Raw genomic sequence first — 19,450 nt, forward strand, 5'->3', positions numbered from 1 at the left:
GTTGGGTTCAATCACAGAAAAACTCAAGACACATTATGGGTACCGCTATGGCCAAAACGCTCGTTCTAAGACTCTCGTTTACCTGCTCCCTCTCTACCTGTTCGAACTGCAACTCGAACATCGCGTTTGGGGCTGCGTGGTTCGCTTCAAACTTGTCTCAAACGACAAGACAAAGCTGCCCCAAAGTCCGACTTGCAGAGCGAGCTGGTTTTTCAAAAATCTTCGAAACTCCGAGCCGAGCGGACGTGTGAGCGCGAGGAGCGAAAGAAGCGAAAGAAGCAGCGCGGAAAAGTAGAATCCAGCGAATCCAACGAATCCAACGAAACGAAACGATCGCGATCGCGAGTGAGATGTGCCGCATCTGAAGCGGGCTACGGATTACGTGTTGCGGGTTACGGCTTACGGCTTACGGGCAGACGATTCAATGGCCAGCAGACGCCGCCTGCAGCTGCTGCTCCTGCTGGTCCTGCTGGTTCTGCAGTTGATCGGCACCACGCCGGCGTCTCGCAGCCTCAGTGTCAACGGGAACAACATCTGGCGGAGAGTGCGTCTCGTGACCAGCCAGGAAAGCGATCGCAATGCTTACCAGGTGCTCAAGCCGAGCAGCCGCAACTCCACCTCCACCTCCACCTCCACCTCCAAGAGTACCACCACAAGTCCAAGCACAACTAGCACTAGCACCACATCCACACCCACATCGACAGCCATTCCTCCACACTCACAAAGATCAGCAAAGCAATTGGATCTCAACTTTCCGGGCAGCAACGTCTCGAATGCCGCCCGCCTGGAAATGTCCACGGAATTCTTCGTGGTGCCCACTCTGACGGCCAGCAGCACCACCAGCAGCAGCAGCTCCACCACGTCCACGCCCACGAGGAGTCTGGGAGCCAGAGCCCGATCCGCCAGCACACCCCGAGACAGCCAGGGGAACAGTAGCGGCCACGGACACAGCCACGGCCATGGCCACGGCCACGGTACCCCTCCAAGCATCGTGTCCACGCACCTGCCCTTCGCCGGACTCCGGAAGGAGCCGTGGGTGGTGCCGGTGCTGGTGCTGGCCACTCTCACCATGCTCATGATGGCCGCCTTCGAAATATTCGTGCTGTTCAAGGCCTGGCGAACCTCGCCCTCGCGACGTCACCTCTTCCTGGGCCAGATGCTGCTGCTTGGACTGTTCGCCTGCGCCAGCCTGGGCGCCATCATTACCGCCCAGCCTACGCTCCTCAGCTGCGGGGCGATCCGCTTTGGGGTGGGTGTTGCCTACGCCCTTGTCTTCGCCGCCCTCCTGGTGAAGTGCGTCTTCCTGATCAGCCTGAACGGGGGAGTATACCTGCCGGCACCATACCAGGGCCTGCTGCTGCTCTTCGCACTTCTCATCCAGGTGGCCATCGGGGGTCAGTGGCTGCTTACCCAGCCGCCCGAGGTGTACACCACCAGTGTGCCAGTGATGGGCAGCGGATTCCTCTCCACAACGGTGGCCTCGCAGACGAATTACTCGGCGCTGTTCTACCCCACGTCATACACCACGCTGGACGGAACGCCGGAGATCTACACGAGGATTGCGGCGGTCAGTACGGTCCTGATCCCGCTGTGTAAGACACAGTTCTCGGAGCTGCTCTTCTCGCTGATCTACATCGTGTTCCTCATCGTGTTCATCGCCGTGCTGGCCATCAAGTCGCGCGGAATACGTGACAACTACCGCGAGGCCACCTACATTGGCCTGGCCATTGGCGGCGCCATTCCCATCTGGCTGGGCTGGATGCTGTGCGGCCTGGCCGTGGCGGAGCGGCACAAGGACGCGTGCATCGCCTTCGGACTGGTGGCCACCTCGGCCACCGTCTTCCTGGTGATGTTCATGCCCAAGGGCAGGCAGCTGGCCGCCATGGGCAAGGAGGGGCTCTACGTCGAGGATCGGGAGGAGCAGTTCAGCTCTCTAAGTCGCGCTGGGTCCGGCTACTCGCCCTCCTTCTTCCACTTCAAGCCTATCAAGTACGGGGTGATGAGCGGCTGTGGGATTCCCAACTCCGCCTCCAATACGGGCCAGGGCCTGAGCTCCAAGCACTGTTCCAGTGCCAACAATGGTGGAGGTAAGTCCGTCTCCATATCCATAGAACCGTAGATCCATATTCATAGTCTTTGGATGTGTCACAATTTCTGCAAAAGGTCACCAGTCAATAAGTCTGTCAAAATGTACGAGCACTTGGACCCCACCTAGATCGGATTCAATCGCCCCATCCCCAATCCCCCACCCCGATGATTGCCTTTGCCCCTTGTGGCAGCTGTCAGTCAGTTCCTGTTAGTTTTGTAATAACTTTCTTTTCTTGCCTCTTGCCTCATGTGCACGCGCTCCTAGGGGTGGGACTGGCAACCTCTTGAACTTTTATGTTTATCCATACGTTCGCTCTTTCTAAAAGCAAAAACAAAAAAATAAAAAAACACACATTCAAGAAGAAAGAAAAGCAAAAGTCTTAACTTTCAAAGTCAGCTCAGCAAGAGCTCCACCAGACGGTAGCCACGGCGCACAGTGGTTCACCGGCATTGGAAAGGGAATACACAATGGGAAGTACAAAATATGAAAAAGGAAAAGGTCATGGCATATATGTAGGTCTTCTAATAGTACTGTTTCATAGTATGTTTATTTTGAATGACAATTTTTAATCATTTTCTTTGTTATAAATTATTCGGCATCATAGTCTGCCTTCTTCTCCGCTGCTTTTGCTATTTTGTATGCAAATTTGTGCGCTTTCTTTCTCTGTTTTTCTAGCTGAAAATTCTTAACGGTGGATTTTTCTAACGCCCAACCACTGTGCAGCGGCGGCGGCATTAACTGGGCTTAAAATTGTTTTGCCAGGCCGTGTAATTGTTTGGCATATTAATTTTCCCGACGCCGCGCCGCAGCGTCGTGTAAGCCAAGTGCAGAAAGAGCTCACATGCAGAGATCTGTCTGTCTGTCTGTCTGTCTATCCATCTGTCTCTATCTCTAAGTATCTCTATGCTCGTTTGGCTCCATCTGTATCTCTATCTCTATCTCTGACTCTGTCTGTCTGTCTGTCTGGCTGCTGCTTTCGTTTTCGTTGTGAGAACGAACGGGCGAAGTTCGTGGCCAGAGTCTTTTGATTAAATTTCTTTTGCTGCCACTGTGCCGTGCCGTGGCTTAAGCCATTTCTGATGATGCAAATAAAGCCATCATCAGGAATGAAATTTACGATTCCAGATTTCACATCTGCCCATTAAGCGGTGTTAAGTGTCATGGAAACGGTCGCGACCCGGCCCCAAAAACAAACGCTTGGCAGATTGTCAAAGAGCAACCCCAATGAAAAGAAGCACAATACAAATGTCTCTGCAATTTTTGGCTATTTACGATCTACAGATTCGCCAGTGTCAATATTTTGCGGGATTTGTATTTATTACGATTATGAGTATGATTATGATTATTAGTTTTTGTCTCTTTTCTAAACAATAATAAAAAGCCCTAAAAGGCTTTCAAAACTTCAGCTTTCTAATGAAAGGAAAAGTTGTGTGTGCGCCGCATGTGTGTGGCAAGTGGAAAGAAAAGAGAGGCTTGAGCTGAGGAGGAATGTAGGGTAGCACATCAATGGGTGCCGTGCCTGCTTTAGCCATGTAACACTTTACGTAATTTAATTAAAGCAAATACATCAAAAATGTATGATTACAGTCAGCAAAAACATTTTCAATGGAAATGGGGCCAGGAAAACTTCAGGCCACTCAAGTGGAAAACACAGCAGAATTGCTCCAGTGAAAAATTAATTATTGATCCATTTCACAAACATTTCACAAGGTAGCCCAAAAAGGCTTTAATAAAACTATTTTCCCTTTTAGAGATTTCCCTTGTTCTAGAACAAGTTCTCGTGGCTTTAATCCCAGTTAAAGCCCTTTGCCTAGGTTAGGGTATAAAAGCTGCAATAATTTACCAAATTATAACAATGCGCCTCTGGGCCCAAGTAGGAAGCGTTTTACATGGCAGCTACTTGACGACGACGACGACTCCGAGTCTTTGTATGTGAGCCACGCATGAAAGCAAACAGAAACAGGGCCAGAGCCAGAGCCAGAGCTGGGCCCAAATGCAGCTGAAGCTCGAGCTGCAGTTGGAGCTGAAGCTGGAGCCACGGCCCACAGCCGAAACGATTCGTCGTCAGCCCAAAGTGCCTGTGGGCAGCCTCAGACTCAGCCACAGCCACAGCTCAGTCTGACTCTGGGCCTCAGATTCCTCTACCAATTCGGAGCGGGGCGGCTCAGTCTTCGTTTTCGTCTCAGCTATCGGCGCATAAAGAAAGCCAGCAACGACAGACGACAGCCAAAGACAGACAAAATATAGGTAGGTACGTATACACTTATAGATAAATGAGAGATATAGTGCCCTGGCACTCGCTGCATACCCGCGTACATACAAACATTTGTACATATGTATGTATGTATGTATGTATGTGTATACTCGTACGTCAAACTGTCTGCAATTGAAAGTGCATTTGAGAGGGGGGTAACAGCCAAAGAAACAGCAACAACAACAGCAACAAAAACAGCAACAGCAACAGCGAAAGAAACAACAGCCACAGGCAGAAACCTTAAGACCAAAAGACAAATGTCTGGAGACACACAAAGTACAGAAAATCAAAGTTGGCACAGAGCTTAACAAGCAAACGGAGCAAACATCAGCCAAGAGCTGAGCTGCCAGCAATCGCTGCTATTATCGTACTCGTACTCCAGACCCCCAGACCCCAGGTCCCAGCACTAGCACCAGCCCATAGCCAAACCCGATCCGATCGGATCCGATCCGATCCCCAAACATGTGTGTGGGTTGACTCTTCGACTTCAGTCGAGCGGAGTGCGAGTGCCAGTCCCAGTCCCAGTCCCCATCCCAGTCCCCATCCCAGTTGAGTGAAGTGAGCCAAAGGCACGGACGAGAGACGGCAAGGGTTCCGGCTTGATTAAGGGCAAAGAAAGAAAAAAAAAAGTGGAGCTGCATGTGGGCTGGCTGCGGCAGAAATTTACATAAGGCAATGAGGCAAGAGCAAAATCAAAAGTTTTTCCTCTTTTTTTTTGCTGATTGAAGAGCAAATGACTTGGGCAACGAACTTGATTTGGTAGTGGAATTGATGGCCAAATCTATTATAGGATTTCTTGATCCCTTTTAATCGTTTGGTCGAGGGATACTCACTAGGAGTATGGTGTGGATATGACACTGTTGGTTAATTAAAAGAGCCCCAAGTTCTCTGACTGACTTATTTTACACTGAATGAAATTCTCTTCTTCTTTTCGCAAACCATAATATACTCGTCACAGATACAGAACATAGCTTGTTGTACATTTATAAGCTCAAAGAATGAGACTGGATACGCGTAAGCCGAAACCGCAAAGTCTTGAAAAATATTTCTAATAAATTTTTGATATCGAATTTCCTGCTAAGCCTTGATATTTAGATGTGTGCATGTATGTATGTATCTGCCTCTGTATCTGTGTCTTTTCCTCTCTGAGGGTGTCTATAATCTGTGAGTGTGTGTGTGTGGTCGTAAGCAGTTCGGCACATAATTCACTGAGCAATTTGCAACAATAAACTAAACGACAGCTAACGGCGTTGACGCCAAGGAATGGGCCAGGGCCTGGCCTGGCCTGGCCAAGACACACTGGTCTAAAGAGCGACTGGGCAGGGGAGCAGTCAGAGTCAGAGGCCAGCAGCCAGCAGCATTCGCGATGATTGCCACCGCAGCCGCGGCCTCGGCTTCCCAGTCGAAGACGAGGAGACGATGAACGCAGATTGACAGCTCCAGCTCCAGCTCCAGCTCCAGCTCGAGTCTCTAGAGGCCCTACGCTCGAGGCCGCACAGGTCTGGTTTGCTTTGCTCGGCTCTGGCTCTGCCTAAAAGGATGTCGTGGGGCCTTGTCGCGATGTGGCCCGATATGAGCCGCCCGTTGATTGAACGCGCGCAAACCGCTCGAAATGATACGAGAGTTCAAGGTTGCGGGACTGGCTTTAATTGAAGTCGCATTGTTGTAACAGCTCCGGCAGTGGCAACGGACAACGGACAACGGACTGCGGAGTGCGGACAACGGGCAACGGCAGCTGTCGACAACGAGCTGCGCGATGACAGGCCTAGTCACAAAAATAGATACGAACATGCCTCTGCACTATGTAGATACTTCCGTTGCTGCATGATCATGATGTTATCATTATACACTGCCCTGAAGTTGGCCAAAGAGATCCGCTGCTGAGGAGAGCCGCAACTCATTGACCCTTTTTGTGGAGAGATGCCACCGCTAGGGTGTCTCGTCTTCGGCTTGTGGGAAAGCCTCAATTTGGCCAGTTGGTCAGTAAGACGGGCCGGGCCCATCAATCTGTGCATCTGCCTTGCGGTCTTTGTTCTCTGGCGACGACGCATTTTTTTGTAATTTTATTGAGTGACTTTATGCCAGGCAGCCACATCCATAAAATCAATCATTCATACTTGTACCCATGGAATCGAGCAGAGCAGAGCGGACCCGATCAGACCTTGGAAGGTTAAAGCCGTACTCGAGAGCCGTCCCGTCCCGTCCCGTGCCGTGCCGTGCCGTCCGGAAGTTTTTATCTATGAGTATTTGTCTTGCATGTTTATCGATCGATGGGGATTTGTCAATAAAAAGCCGCCCCAGGGAGGCCACAATTCATTTAACTGTGCCCGGTCCAGAGATTGTTTTTCTTATTTTTTCCACATTTTGTGCTTTTTTTTCTTTTTGCCAAACGCAAACTTGAGGATCTAACACTGAGGCTAAGCTTGAGGTGGAGGTTTGATTGGGTTATTGATGGATCTTACACAAAGGTTGCCTCATTGTCATTAACCAGTTGGCGTTGGCCAACCGATGATCGGCCCAAGGAGAGCCCATTAGGAATATGAGAAATGAATAAATGATTGCCACGATTTGTATTGGTTTTTTTCTGCAAAGATCTTTTCTATTTTTAAGAGTACATACATACATATATGGAAAGTATTAGGTTTCCTGCCAGCAAGCTCTAAAACATTCAAGACTAATATGAATACTAAAAGTTAAGGATCAAATAGTTATTATGTTTTGATTCGAGAAAGTGCTAGGGTAGGAGGAAGGCTATTAAGAAGAACTCCTAAGCTTTTCAAACTCAAATTCTCAACTAACTTTACAAGAAATTGGAATGGAATCGATAAGCTGTCAATTACCAGTTCCAATTTTCAATTTAAAACCGAAAAAAAAAACAAAAAACCAATAATAATTTCAATCGGAAGATTTCTGCTAACGTTTTCTTTGTTCAAAGACCAACAGCCATCCATGGAGTGGCTTCGGGCTATTGTAGGCTATTGAAACGATTCGACCAGCATCAGCTGTCGAAAATATGACACAAAAAAAGATTCGATTAGCCTCAATTGTTCTAAGACCACTTCAAGCCAAGACCAAAGACTGAGGCAACGAACTTGAAATTGAAAAACCAAGAAAAACAAAGGAACAGAGCAGAGCAGAGCAGAACAGAACAGAAAACTTGACAACGATTGTGATGACGATGCGATGCTGATGATGATGCTGATGATGATGATGATGATGATGATAATGATGATGAAGATGGCGTAATGTACAAATCTGTGAAGTACGTGTCGTTGAGTATCGTATCGTATCGTATCCAACTCCAGTCTCTGTGTCCGCGTCTGTGTATGGTGCCTAATATATGAGTTGGGTAAACGCTGCCAGCACGTGCTTGAAACGAGCGTCACTGTATATTACCACAAAATTATAGCGGTTTGCAATAAGAGCCGCAGTCAGGCAGTCGGAGCCAGACCCGACAGTTGGATACTGGATACTGGATACTGGACGCAGAAGCGATGATATTTAAGTTTTGCCTAGAAGTGCCAGCAGCCAGCATCTAGCATCCAGCATCCAGCATCCAGCATAGAGCAACGTAATCGATAACCAGTTCCGAATTGCGGCAATGAAACCGAAAGCGGAAAAGCCAACCACCCAGCTCTCCGCTAACTTCCCAGCTCGAAGCAAGTCAGACCAGTCCGTCCAGGTCGGGACAGGCGACTGTAGAGGGAGAGTGGTGTGTGGGGTGTGGGATGTGGGGAGTGAGCCGTGCGCCAACTGCACATACTCGTACGTTAAAATTATTACGCCAAATTGGCCAAGAGTGTAGCTCTTCCCTGGGTGCTGCTCTTACGGTATCTTCCTGAGTGGCTCATTGAAGTGCCAGGGATGCAAAGTAGAAGTGGGGTGGGGGGAACTGGAGAAGGGTCCGATTCGGTTCGGTTCTAAGCGAGTGATTGATTTAAAGGTCTTAAGTGTTAAGTGCCAAGAAACTGCCGTAAATCAGTGGAGATAGTAAAATCCGAAACTGAACAATAAAGCCAGATCGAAGATTTATGCTATCCTCTATTCTAATATATTCTATTATATTATATTCTATTCTATTCTATTGAAGATGCAAGACGGCATAGCAAAAATCATTTCCAGACCTATGTACGTATAGGATATCTTAGCACATCTCACAGTGAAGCACTCTTAGCCGCTTTGAATGTAAATTGAATTGTAGCAATTTGAAGGTCATACGCCCTTAGCCGAAATATGCAAATTGCCAACGGTTGTGGCCATGTGAAAAATGCTTTTCTTCCGCCTCCAGATGGGAGGGAAAACCGCTCGGCCGCTGCCGCGCGCATGACAATGAACTCTGAGCCAGGGGGAGGAAAAGGTAGGGAGTAAGAGGGAGAGGGAGATGGCATAGAACGAACGTGGCCAATTAGTTATAATGCTGCTTCGTGATATCACAACATCTGGCAACTCACTCTCAAAGACCCCAGACAAGAGCAGCAGTCTCGGAGCTGCTGCTGCTGCTGCTGCAACTACTCGTTGGGGGCAGAGAAAGAGAGAAAGAAAGAGTCTAGGACGGAGCCAATAAGGAAAAAAAGCGACTCGACGCTCGCCAAAGAAATTACTCAAGTCTGCAAAGTATGTAGCAACAAGCAACAGCTACAAAAAGATACTTTGCTGTGGTAAGAACAACAGCAACAATTGAAACAACAGCAAGAGCAAGAGCAGCAGCAGCAGCAGCAGCAACAAAGGCGAACAATGACAATCTGCACGTAGCAATCAGTCAACGTGCGGCAGTTGGTTTAACTTTAGCTTGTTGCCAGCCAGGAGATAGAAGATACTGGGCCTTAGCCTGGTCGCTGCGAGGGGGAGGGAAAGGGAAAGGGAGAGGTGTAGCAGGGGTAAGCCGACAAACTGCAAACTGCAAAATGCAAAACGTGGCTCAGGGAGTCGGCGTCTCAGGCGCTGGCTTTTACTTAGAGATGGGCAATTTTAATGAACATTTCCAGTCGCAGAACGAACGAAAGAAAGAACGAAAGAAAGCAAGAAAGGGGAAATAATTAAATGCAAGTGGGGAAAAGTAAAAACGGAAAAAGTGAGGAATCCGAAGGGAGCAAATAATGAGGGAATAAATTGTCTCACTTTAAATAGGAATAAATTATACATAGAATTTATACAGCATGCAAGAATGAAATATTTATAAGAAATTGTTCCTTGAATAATGATTTTTTGACTTTCTGCAGGTTAAATTCTAAAAGGGAAAATACTTCAAACCCAATTAACCGATTTCTAATATGCATCACGCTCAATTTTATTCGAAATATTCGTCATAATCGTTTTCCCAGCATTTCCTCTTCTATCCCCCCATTTCCCGTGGGATATTAAAATTTAAATTCACAGTCACGTCTTCTGTCATCCCTAAGAATCTATGGTTTTTCCCGATCCATGTCCGCCCACACATTCGCGCACACACTGACATACTGACACTACCACAGAGACAGATACAAAGAGCGGAACACGCACACACACACACGGATGCCGGCTGTACCGCAGTAGAGCCTAGGCCTGGGTCCAGGCCTGGGTCCGGGCCTGGTCATACATATTTGCACTTAATTAACGTTTTTCGTTTCGTTTCATTTCGTTGGCCGACAGTGGAATATCCGGGGGCAGTGGTGGCATGAAGCGAATATGAGGGGTACTTAATGCAGGCGAGCATAATCCATAATGGCCAAATCAACGAATGAGCCGACAGACTGCTAAAATCAGAAGCTACGGGGCCAAGACTGTGAGGGAAAAAGAAAGAAACTTTTCCCCCAGCTAAATGGAATTAAGCCAAATTTGCCGCTTCAGCTGACGGCGCTGGCGGCTGCTGTCTGGAAACTAGTTTCTTTTTTGCGCAAAACGCCAAAGCGTGCACACAGATACAGCATACACATACAGACCACAGATGCAGATGTAGATACAGATGCAGATGCCGACACATGCATTTTCATTTTCTGACACATAATTCCACATTCGAGGCAGCAGCCGCCGAGGCAGGCGAGCAAAAACAAGCGAGCTTAATTGCAGTATTTGTTCTAAGTTAATTAGAAAAGCAAGACCGCAAAGCGAGACCAAGACCAAGACCGCGGCCGCGGCCGCGACTAGGAAAGTGCCACACGAAACGAGGGTAGTGGTAGTAGAGGGGTCGTGCCACGGACGGGGGCTAGCATGTGTGTAACTGTTGCATTTAACACTGTCAAGAGTTCAGCAGCAGCAGCAGCAGCAGCCTTAGACCTGGATTGTTCCTCTTTTCAACCGCTTTTCCAGCCTTGTTTTTGGCTCATTCCCCCTCTCTTTCTGTTGGCCATTAACACAGTTTCAGCTAAGATTCAGTTAGCTCACAGAGCTGCTGAAAAGTAAAATAATACACATACGAGTATGTAATAGTAATAATAATATAATGATAATAATCATAATTTACAGGCAGCCACAGCCCAGCTACCGGTCAGAGAGCAGTTGGATGATTGGCTTACATTTGTTAGACTTTGCCAGCTGCAAGCTTTGCAGGCTTACATGAATATGAATACATATGAATAAAGAGCTCGGCTAATGATAAGCCCAGTTCATGATTGTGGCCCGCGATGGCCATAGAACTTTAAAAAGTTGGTTGAGTACATGATTTATAAATAGCACAGCAATTAGGCCTGGCCTGGCCTGGGTTTATCTTAAGGCAAAATAGATTTCGAGTTGTCTATAGAAATACATACATACATATACCATAGATCATGCAATTTAAAAAGCTCCAAGATATGACCCACAAAAAATATCTTCAGTTTCAAAAGGTTCATAAAATGCTTAGTAAAAAAAATGTTGTACTCATTAAATATTTTTCACTTGAATCATCTGCAGCTCTAGATCCATTCCTAAATAGTTCAATCACTTCTCAAAAGTATTCCCATCTATACTCCGATCTGTTTCGAAATAGCAAACATTTATTAACCCCATAAAGATAATGGGATAATGAAGGTCACATCACACAACCCAATATATCGAAACGAACTAAAAAAGCTTTTGCAAATCCAACACAAACCCATTAAGATCCCAATGAACATCGCTCGGGTTTTTCGTTTTTACCAAATACCCATAAATGGGAACGCACTCAATGAGTATAGCCATAGCCCGAGTTAAATACAGTTCGGAGCGAAACTTTCTCTATGGCTTGAGGGTGTTGTGCGCTGGGGCCAAAGGTAACCCACGGACATGGGAGATATCCCACATGGCAGATGGGAGATGGCAGATGGGAGATGGGATTGTTTGGCATCATTAAGATCGCCATAAATTGGCCGGCAAAAGTGTGAAATATGGCAGTGTAATTTCCATGAATTGGGGACATCTGTTTCCGAGCTGTGGGTCAGGCCAATTATGACTGGCCCAGGCAAAAGTTGTGACATCTTCACTGATTTATCTACCATTATACACATGTACATATACATATATGTACATTCGTTTTTATACGCATATAGGATTTAAGATCTTAAAATTAACAAAAATATACCTATATACATATATTATATTTATTTGTTTATTTATTTTTTTACTTGTCATCTCATCCATATCCATATATACTCGTATCATCACAAAATCAACCGCAACCAACACGAAAATCTACGTCTACAACGAACCCAAAAACAATAACAAAAAACATTTCATCATCATTGCAACGTCAACAACATAAAACCTCCGACTTCTCCCTATCGTAAAACTCTTTCGATACCATCTTCCTATCATTCTCCATCTCCGAAACCTTGTCAATATAATGATTGAAATATATTCTCGACACGCTCACGACACACACACACACACACACACACACCACACCACACCACACCATTGCATATGTCATTACATAATCTATTCATGGTTGTTGTTTTTGTAATATTTTTTTCATTATTATTATATTCATCAATCATTTGGAACTGCTTTTTTCGGGTTGGCTTGTCTCTTCCGGTATTCGTACCTTTTTGAAATTTAATTGAATTTACATTTATTGTCAAAAATTGTCTGCCGCAAACCAATAATTACTGTATGTACATATATTTGTCCTATACATAAAATCAATATCTCTGTGGCTCTATCTCTGTGCGTGTGGGTCACAACTGGTTTCGTTATTGGTTTGGTAAACTTTACACACGGCTCTGGGCTCTGGTCTCTGGTCACTGGCCACTGGTCACTGTACTCTGGACTCTGGGGACTTTCAATCACACATGCACCCACACACCACCAACCACAAAAACCACCACCTCTGATCACCAAACGACACCACACCCCACCAGATCGGGTTGCTTTGGTCACCGCCGCACCGCCGAGCTATACACGTATGTATCACTATTTTCCAGCACATTTGAGCCCGCACCCGTTCTGTTATTATCCACCCGCACCACCACCACCACTGCCACCGCAACCACCGCCACCACAGCAAGCTGCACCGCCCACGCTCACGCCGTTGACCCTCAAACAGTTGGGCAACTCCCTAACCTCCATGACACAAGCGGCGCAATTGGCCAAAACGTTGCGCTATGCGCCAGGTAATTTATTCACACATATGTATTACAATATCTGATATCAGGAAATAATACTTACATACATATATGTCTATATGTCTCTCCCTAAAAATCTATCATTTCTAATATTGCGCAAGATCCTTTTGAGCCTTTTCGCATTCTAAGGATATCTATCAGCTATCAGTCCTATACTTCATAAGACTCCCCATTCCCCATAAGAACCAACAATATCTACAATTTTGAATATCAATTTATCTGATATAGGCATGTTCATACGACCCGACGAAACGAATCTGTACACGACGCTGGAGCCGACGTTGAGCACCAATCCGAATGTTTACTTCCAACGCAGCGGAGCCGTCCATCCCGGTATCCTTTACTAGTATCGAAGGAATCGGAGTATTCGAGAGAGTATCGAAAAGTATCGAGAACACTGGAACTGAGTATTTTTTTTCCCGTAATATTAAGTTACGGCTCCCAAGGAGCAGCAATAAGCGAAATGATATTAATGTATCATTTCGAATAGTGTAACATTTTTTTGTCATAACTGCTAAGCTCTTCGAAAGTAAGAAAAGTTATGCGATACGAAGGATTAACTACACACGACTTTGTATGTATAATTAAATAGTGATCTAAGATTCAAGCTCATCTTGTACCCAGGAATTTTGATATATTCTAGCGGGTTCAGAGAGAGGGACAAGTGGAAGCCGAGGCAATAGAACTGCAATGTGTAGTCCTAGTTAAGAGATATGAACCATCTACACTGGTTATATTTTACACAATAGTTTTAGTTGCGATATGATTGCACGAGAGGTCCATCGAAATATGGTAAATGAATTAAGTCTTAAGAATTATATCCTTTCATTAGATGATTTGAAAAGCAGAAGGTCGAATTTTTTTTTTTTTTGTTTTATTGTCCAGCGCTTAAGCTGCTCTGATATTAAAATATTAATAAGCTCAAGATCGCAGAGGTAAATATTTTTTGTGTTTAAAATCAAATGTGAACGAATGTCAATAAAGAAAATTAAATGGGAGAAAAAATATCTTGAAATTTCGTGCTAAATAAGATGAATCCTTTGCATTCAATATTCGTTTTTATAGAAATTACATATATGCCTCTGTCCATATCCATACTACAGTAAGTAATAAGCTTAATAAACATTTGTCTAGCCAAGTAAAACGATCGGTTAAGCAAACACGAAAATGTTGTACATACATATAGCAATGGCCCCGAGCACAGGCATACACAGATACATATACCACACACCACACACCACACACACACGCACTCTCGCATACGCACACACTGAATACACACGATGAACAAACCAATCTCAATAAAAGAAAAGAAAAAAAAAATACAAAAAAGAAGAACATCTTGCCGCACTCTCAATTACCACACAGGAACATCAGCATCATCAACAATAACGATTACAATTACAATTAAGTATAATTGCAAATTATTGGCATTGCAATGCCTATTAACGCCTCCTGGAACAGTGGAACAGATGGACCAGATGGACCAGTGGCAGAGAGGGTGAAAGGGGGATTATTGGATGCCAACGCGGCGCTGCATGTTTCAAATAATTTGTTAACGCCTCTCCGATTGAGATTGGGTGCAAGGCAATGGGCGGCTGCCCATCGTCGTTGTTTCGAAATGTTATCGTAGATAAACGTTCGACCATTATCGCCTGCTTCTAAGTACTGTGCGAGTATAGAGCAATTCCCATTGCAAGACACGACGACGCCTCTGATGACTTGACCCCATATATGGCAAATGGTCTAGGTCTATGTCCAGACCATGTCCAGATCCAGACCCAGATCTACGTCCAGGGAGTACCACAAATGCATGCCGAGGGCGTGTACAGCAAAACACTGGGAGGCGGATGGTGGATGGTGGACATGGAGGAAGGAGTCTCTTCATCCTCACATTAATTAAGTGCAACAATGCGGTGAAGAAGAAGGCGAGGGGATAGCAGGGGGTGCGAGACTGGAATAGGAAAGGATGGCAACGTTCACATCCACATCTCCAGGCAGTCACATCGTTCGTATTAATGACATTTCTCACGAACATTTTACCAGAACAGTCAACACAAGGAGCTGTCCTAGCTGAATGCACTTGGAGAAAAGGTATATGAAGTTGAGACTACAAACATAATATGTACATATGTACGAACGAATTTTGCAGAACAATATTCAACTCTATGTTTCGTCACATTCTGAGTGAAAATTAACGAGTTATTCCTAAACTGTGCCTCAAGCTCTCCAGTGCCTACGGGGATGATTCCACATACATATGGTTTTTTTTCAGTGATGCCACAAGCTGGAGTCCAGTGGCAGGGTCCAGTCCCAGAATCTGCTTCTCTCTTTTGCAGCCGCCTCGCTTCAATTAGGCGCGCCTTCAAATCACAAGTCAATCAAAGTTGTTAGATTTGCCGTCCTCGTCGTCATAGTCATAGTCATAGTCGTGGTCTTGGTCGTGGTCGTGGCCGTCGTCTTCGTCGTCTTCGTCGTCGTCGCCGTTGCCATCGCCATCGCTGGCGGGTTGACATCTCCTGACATGGCTCACAATGTAGCAGGACCCTGGAGGCGGCAGCATCAATTACAACATCCATGACAGGCACAGCGTGAAATGTTTGTACATATCTTGGCGGCGCTTCCGAGGGGACCAATTAGCCCTAAGTAGGCATTTCAGATGGACTTCTGCAATTAGCCAAAATCGAATCCAACAATTTCATCACAGGCCTCACCATTCCTTTACCCATTCCTCTATTCCCATCATCATCATCTTAGCCACTACCACTACCACTACCATTATCATTATCCATCGTTATCAATGTGTCTATCGTTGCGATTTATTTGATCAGTCGATTGTCGATGCTCGCTACCTTCATTCGTTTATTTCCCTTTACTTCCCAGTCCTTCCCCTTTCCACCGCCCGCCCAGAGGCGTGCCTTCTGACGTGCTAATGGCGTTTTGGTAACGCTTTATGGCATAATGGGTATTAGCCAGGGAAGCACGATGGCCAAGCATCAAATCCGGCCTGGAGCAAAAGGATGGCGAGGGAGCTGAATGGGCAGCTGCTGAAATTCGTTAGAGATGAGCTTTGACCAAAGACAGGGAAGTACCGGAAATGGGAACATAACTATTCCTGGGATCCTCCAAATAAAATCTTCTCTGATCAAATCTGAGTGGAAATTACAGTGATAGTGCAAGCAGTAGTTCCAGCCAAGTGGCCAACTGCACTCTTCGACTCTCACTTTACCATCTCTAGCGTTGGCCGACTGACGATCGCCAATGCCTGAGGTATGAGGGATCTCTATCTGCATCTGTATCTGGGATCTGTCTGTGTCTGTGTCTATGTCTGTGTCTGGGTCTGGCATGGTCTAGCCCGGCTTTGCTGTACATTTTCTTTTTTTTTTTGGTCATAATAATTCGCGTTGTTCGTTTGTTGGGGCATGTTACCAATAACGCTATGGGCACGGGGGCACGGAAACGGGTATGGGTACGAGTAAATTAAATTACTTGCCTGGCCGCACCATTAACCGTAACATTATCCTTGAATGAATGTGCCATGGGAGGGGAAGCGGGAGGGGGAGGGGGAGGGACGAGGCGAGGCGAGGCGAGATGAGACGAGTCGCTGACTATGGGGGCTGGGCTGCGGGTACTATTACAGCTATTATTGTGGTGCAAATGTTATGACCGCTTTATAGAGAGTGCAGAGCAAGGAGCAGAAGACGTTGGCCAAGGGCCCTAAGGGCAGCATCACGTTGCTGATTTGATGGGGTTTTTTTTTTGCTCTGGCGGAGGAGACCTGAGCTGTGCCTGAACGATCGCTGGATGATAAGCTTGAAGAGAGGAACTGGTACTGCGTGCATTGACCGCACGGCTTTGCTCTCGGCCCTGGAGCGGTGTTGACGTAAGTTGAAATTAAATTTGTGTACAGGCCCAGAGACGAGATGCCTTCCGAGTACAGTTAACCTTATTTAAGTGCGCCACGCACTGCCAAACTCCAACTCCGAGCTCCGAAAGGGGGAGGGACGGACGCGACGCGACGCGACTCGCCTCGACTCGACGGCAGTCTCAGTATAGATCCAATTAACAGTACCCAGAGCGGAGAGACATCGCTCTAACCACGTTTCGCCTGTCCTCTCTCGTCCGTTCTGAAGGAAGTCGGGCTTCAGACCCAGACCCAGCCCCATCCCCAGCCGCAGTCGCAGCCCAAGTCAAAGTCACAGTTTTGTCGCAAGCTCCTGCTTATAGCATAAGTATATGTATCTCTGCCAACTGGTTCTGTTCTGCGTTCGGCTGGCTCGGCGCAGATCGCTTGGAGGCAAGCTAACCAACACCTCTCCAGTTCTCCAGTTCTCCAGCTCTCCAGTGTTCCAGGTATCGGGCTCTCTGCTTAGAGAACCGGCAAATGCAAACGGCAACCCGGCATACGAGTTTATAGCGGATGCGTAAACGTAAACGCATTTGGCTCAAATGCCGTTAGGGCCTTTGACTAAATTGCATGGCCACATGGGCCCCTTTGGCATCGACTCTGGCTGTGGCTGCCGCTTCGGCTTTGGCTTTGGCTACGGCATTGGCATCTGCTATTTGTATGTCGTCTAGTGGAGACGCCAGTCCAGGCTTGGCAAAAAGATTTTCCCATTGACATTTTGTCGCAGCTCTTGGTCTGCTCCCTTGCAGCTTCTCCTCCTCCTCCTGCCAGAGAAATGCTAATGCATTACATAGTTTGCGATCGAAAGCCGCCCAGATTGTAGCCCCAATATAGGAGTTGACTCTGCGCGTAAACGAAATGAAAGAATCCCATTTGACGTAATCAACAACAGAATGTGGGCAGACCGCCCGAAAAAAAAAAAACAAACAGAAAGTAACAGAAAAGAAGAAAAAAAAGTTTTGGGTCATTGATTTCTTTCGCTATCTTTGCATCTTAACGGGTTTTCTTCACTATTTTGTAATGGGCCCAAGATCAAGATCAATGTACCAGAGTCGAGTCAAGATGTTTCTGGACGCTGAGGTTGAGCGCACGTTTGAGTATCTTCCCTTTTCTGTAGAGAGCACGCAACTGAGCCCCCATTGATTAAATAACCATGGTCCAAGTAATGGAAATACGAAGATGGCAAGGAACGTTGGGTCAATACGAATTTGGGATACACTATCCCCAAAGTACCCAAAATTCATACCCAGAACAATAAGAACAGACATTCATGATATTAATTCTCATTGGATATCCATCCATATGAGGGGATCCCATAGAAAGAGCATCGCTTGGAAGAGCAAGATCGCGTCAAGTACCAACTTCTTAATTATTTTTTATGATCTTCTTTCAACCGACTACCGTCTCACATTTTGCTTCTTTCTGTGGGCTTTCTCACAAATCCCATTTTGGTTGCCTTTTTATGGCTGGCTGGCTAGCTGGCTAGCTGCCTGGTCTTTAAATGCTTCAGGATTGTTTGAATTGAATTGAAATAAATTGGGTCAACGTGTTCCAACAGCGATAGATGGAAGATTGCTGTCCATTACAAGTTCATTGAGATGTTTCTTCATCTCGAATTCATATGGCAATGCCCAAGGAGCGAGGGTTACAGAGTGAGAGGTAAATTGTGCATGATAATTATGATTTATGTGTAAAGAAAGGCCAGTCAGAGATTTCTGGCTGGGTAGCAAGGTAGCAAGGAGGCTTGTTACGAGTGATAATAACATTTTTATGAATAATGCATTTAAATCAAACAATGGGGAGAGAAATGCGTAAATTTTTTTTAATTGAATGCCTCTCTGTATGGGTGAGAAATTGATTGCAAGTGCTTATGAGGAAAAGACATCATACGGTCAGTGAAGCTGTGCAGTATAACTGTGCAATGGACCCAATTGGATTAAGGATCTTTGGGGAAAGGAAACCATTCAATTAACTGGCTTAGAACTTCGTTTGGCTGCCCAGCGATCTTTTTTACAGTGCCATAAAGTACATAGACCTTTTAATGACTGCGAATGTTTGCTTCCTACTTAGGGGCTTCAATCACGATCTCGGCATCTTCAAATCATCTTCTAGGGATCTGCATCTGCCCTGCGCATTGTATGCAAAATCGAAGTAGAAAGGGGGAGAATAAAGAACACAAAGTCGTGCGCTAAATATAAAATTTAATATTGCAACTTACACATGTTTCCGAGTTGCTCCAAATGGCTGGGCCCGACTTGGCCTCCCTGGGTCTCCTCCACCTTGATGATTCGTTCTGTTCTGTTCAGTACTGTTCTGTTCTGTTCTGTTCTGTTCTGTTCGAGTTCAGTTCGGTTTCGGTTCGAGCTGGGCACAGCTAAAAGCTCTCACGAGGTTTAGCTGGGGGTTCGGGGTTATTTGCTGATTTTTACGACTATTTCTATCTTGAAGATACAAGTTTATTTATGGCCCGGGCTCTCCCTCCCTCTGTGGTGAGTGCATAAAATGCAGGGAATGACATTGCAACACCCAGTAAGCAGGATCCGATCCGCATCCGAATCTCAAACCAAATCAGAATGGAAATGCTGATGGTGATGGGAGTGGGTATAGCTATGGGAATCGGTACCAATAGCAGGGCACTAAACATG

General features: G+C 46.1%; 1 protein-coding gene across 2 annotated transcripts; it reads left to right on the plus strand.

The window, feature by feature from the left end:
- The first annotated feature begins 203 nt into the window (after positions 1-203).
- LOC4813685 (uncharacterized) lies at positions 204-14,042 on the plus strand. 2 transcript variants are annotated; one of them, XM_001353484.4, is made up of 3 exons: positions 204-2,087; positions 12,635-12,886; positions 13,127-14,042. In XM_001353484.4, exons 1-3 carry the CDS (start codon positions 425-427, stop codon positions 13,243-13,245), a joined length of 2,034 nt encoding a protein of 677 aa, XP_001353520.3. In that variant the 5' UTR covers positions 204-424; the 3' UTR covers positions 13,246-14,042. The 2 variants fall into 2 exon arrangements, with proteins under 2 accessions (XP_001353520.3, XP_033239078.1); XM_033383187.1 differs by having other exon boundaries at positions 12,698-12,886.
- The last annotated feature ends 5,408 nt before the right edge of the window (positions 14,043-19,450 follow it).

The sequence above is a fragment of the Drosophila pseudoobscura genome, chromosome X (assembly GCF_009870125.1).
Source record: "Drosophila pseudoobscura strain MV-25-SWS-2005 chromosome X, UCI_Dpse_MV25, whole genome shotgun sequence".
In the NCBI taxonomy this organism is placed as follows: Eukaryota; Metazoa; Arthropoda; class Insecta; order Diptera; family Drosophilidae; genus Drosophila; species Drosophila pseudoobscura.

Coding starts and splice junctions, on each gene's coding strand:
- LOC4813685 (XM_001353484.4), top strand. CDS start 425: ATGGCCAGCAGACGCCGCCTGCAGCTGCTGCTCCTGCTGGTCCTGCTG. Junction 2,088..12,634: donor CAGTGCCAACAATGGTGGAG/GTAAGTCCGTCT, acceptor ACACCCCACCAG/ATCGGGTTGCTTTGGTCACC. Junction 12,887..13,126: donor AACGTTGCGCTATGCGCCAG/GTAATTTATTCA, acceptor TATCTGATATAG/GCATGTTCATACGACCCGAC.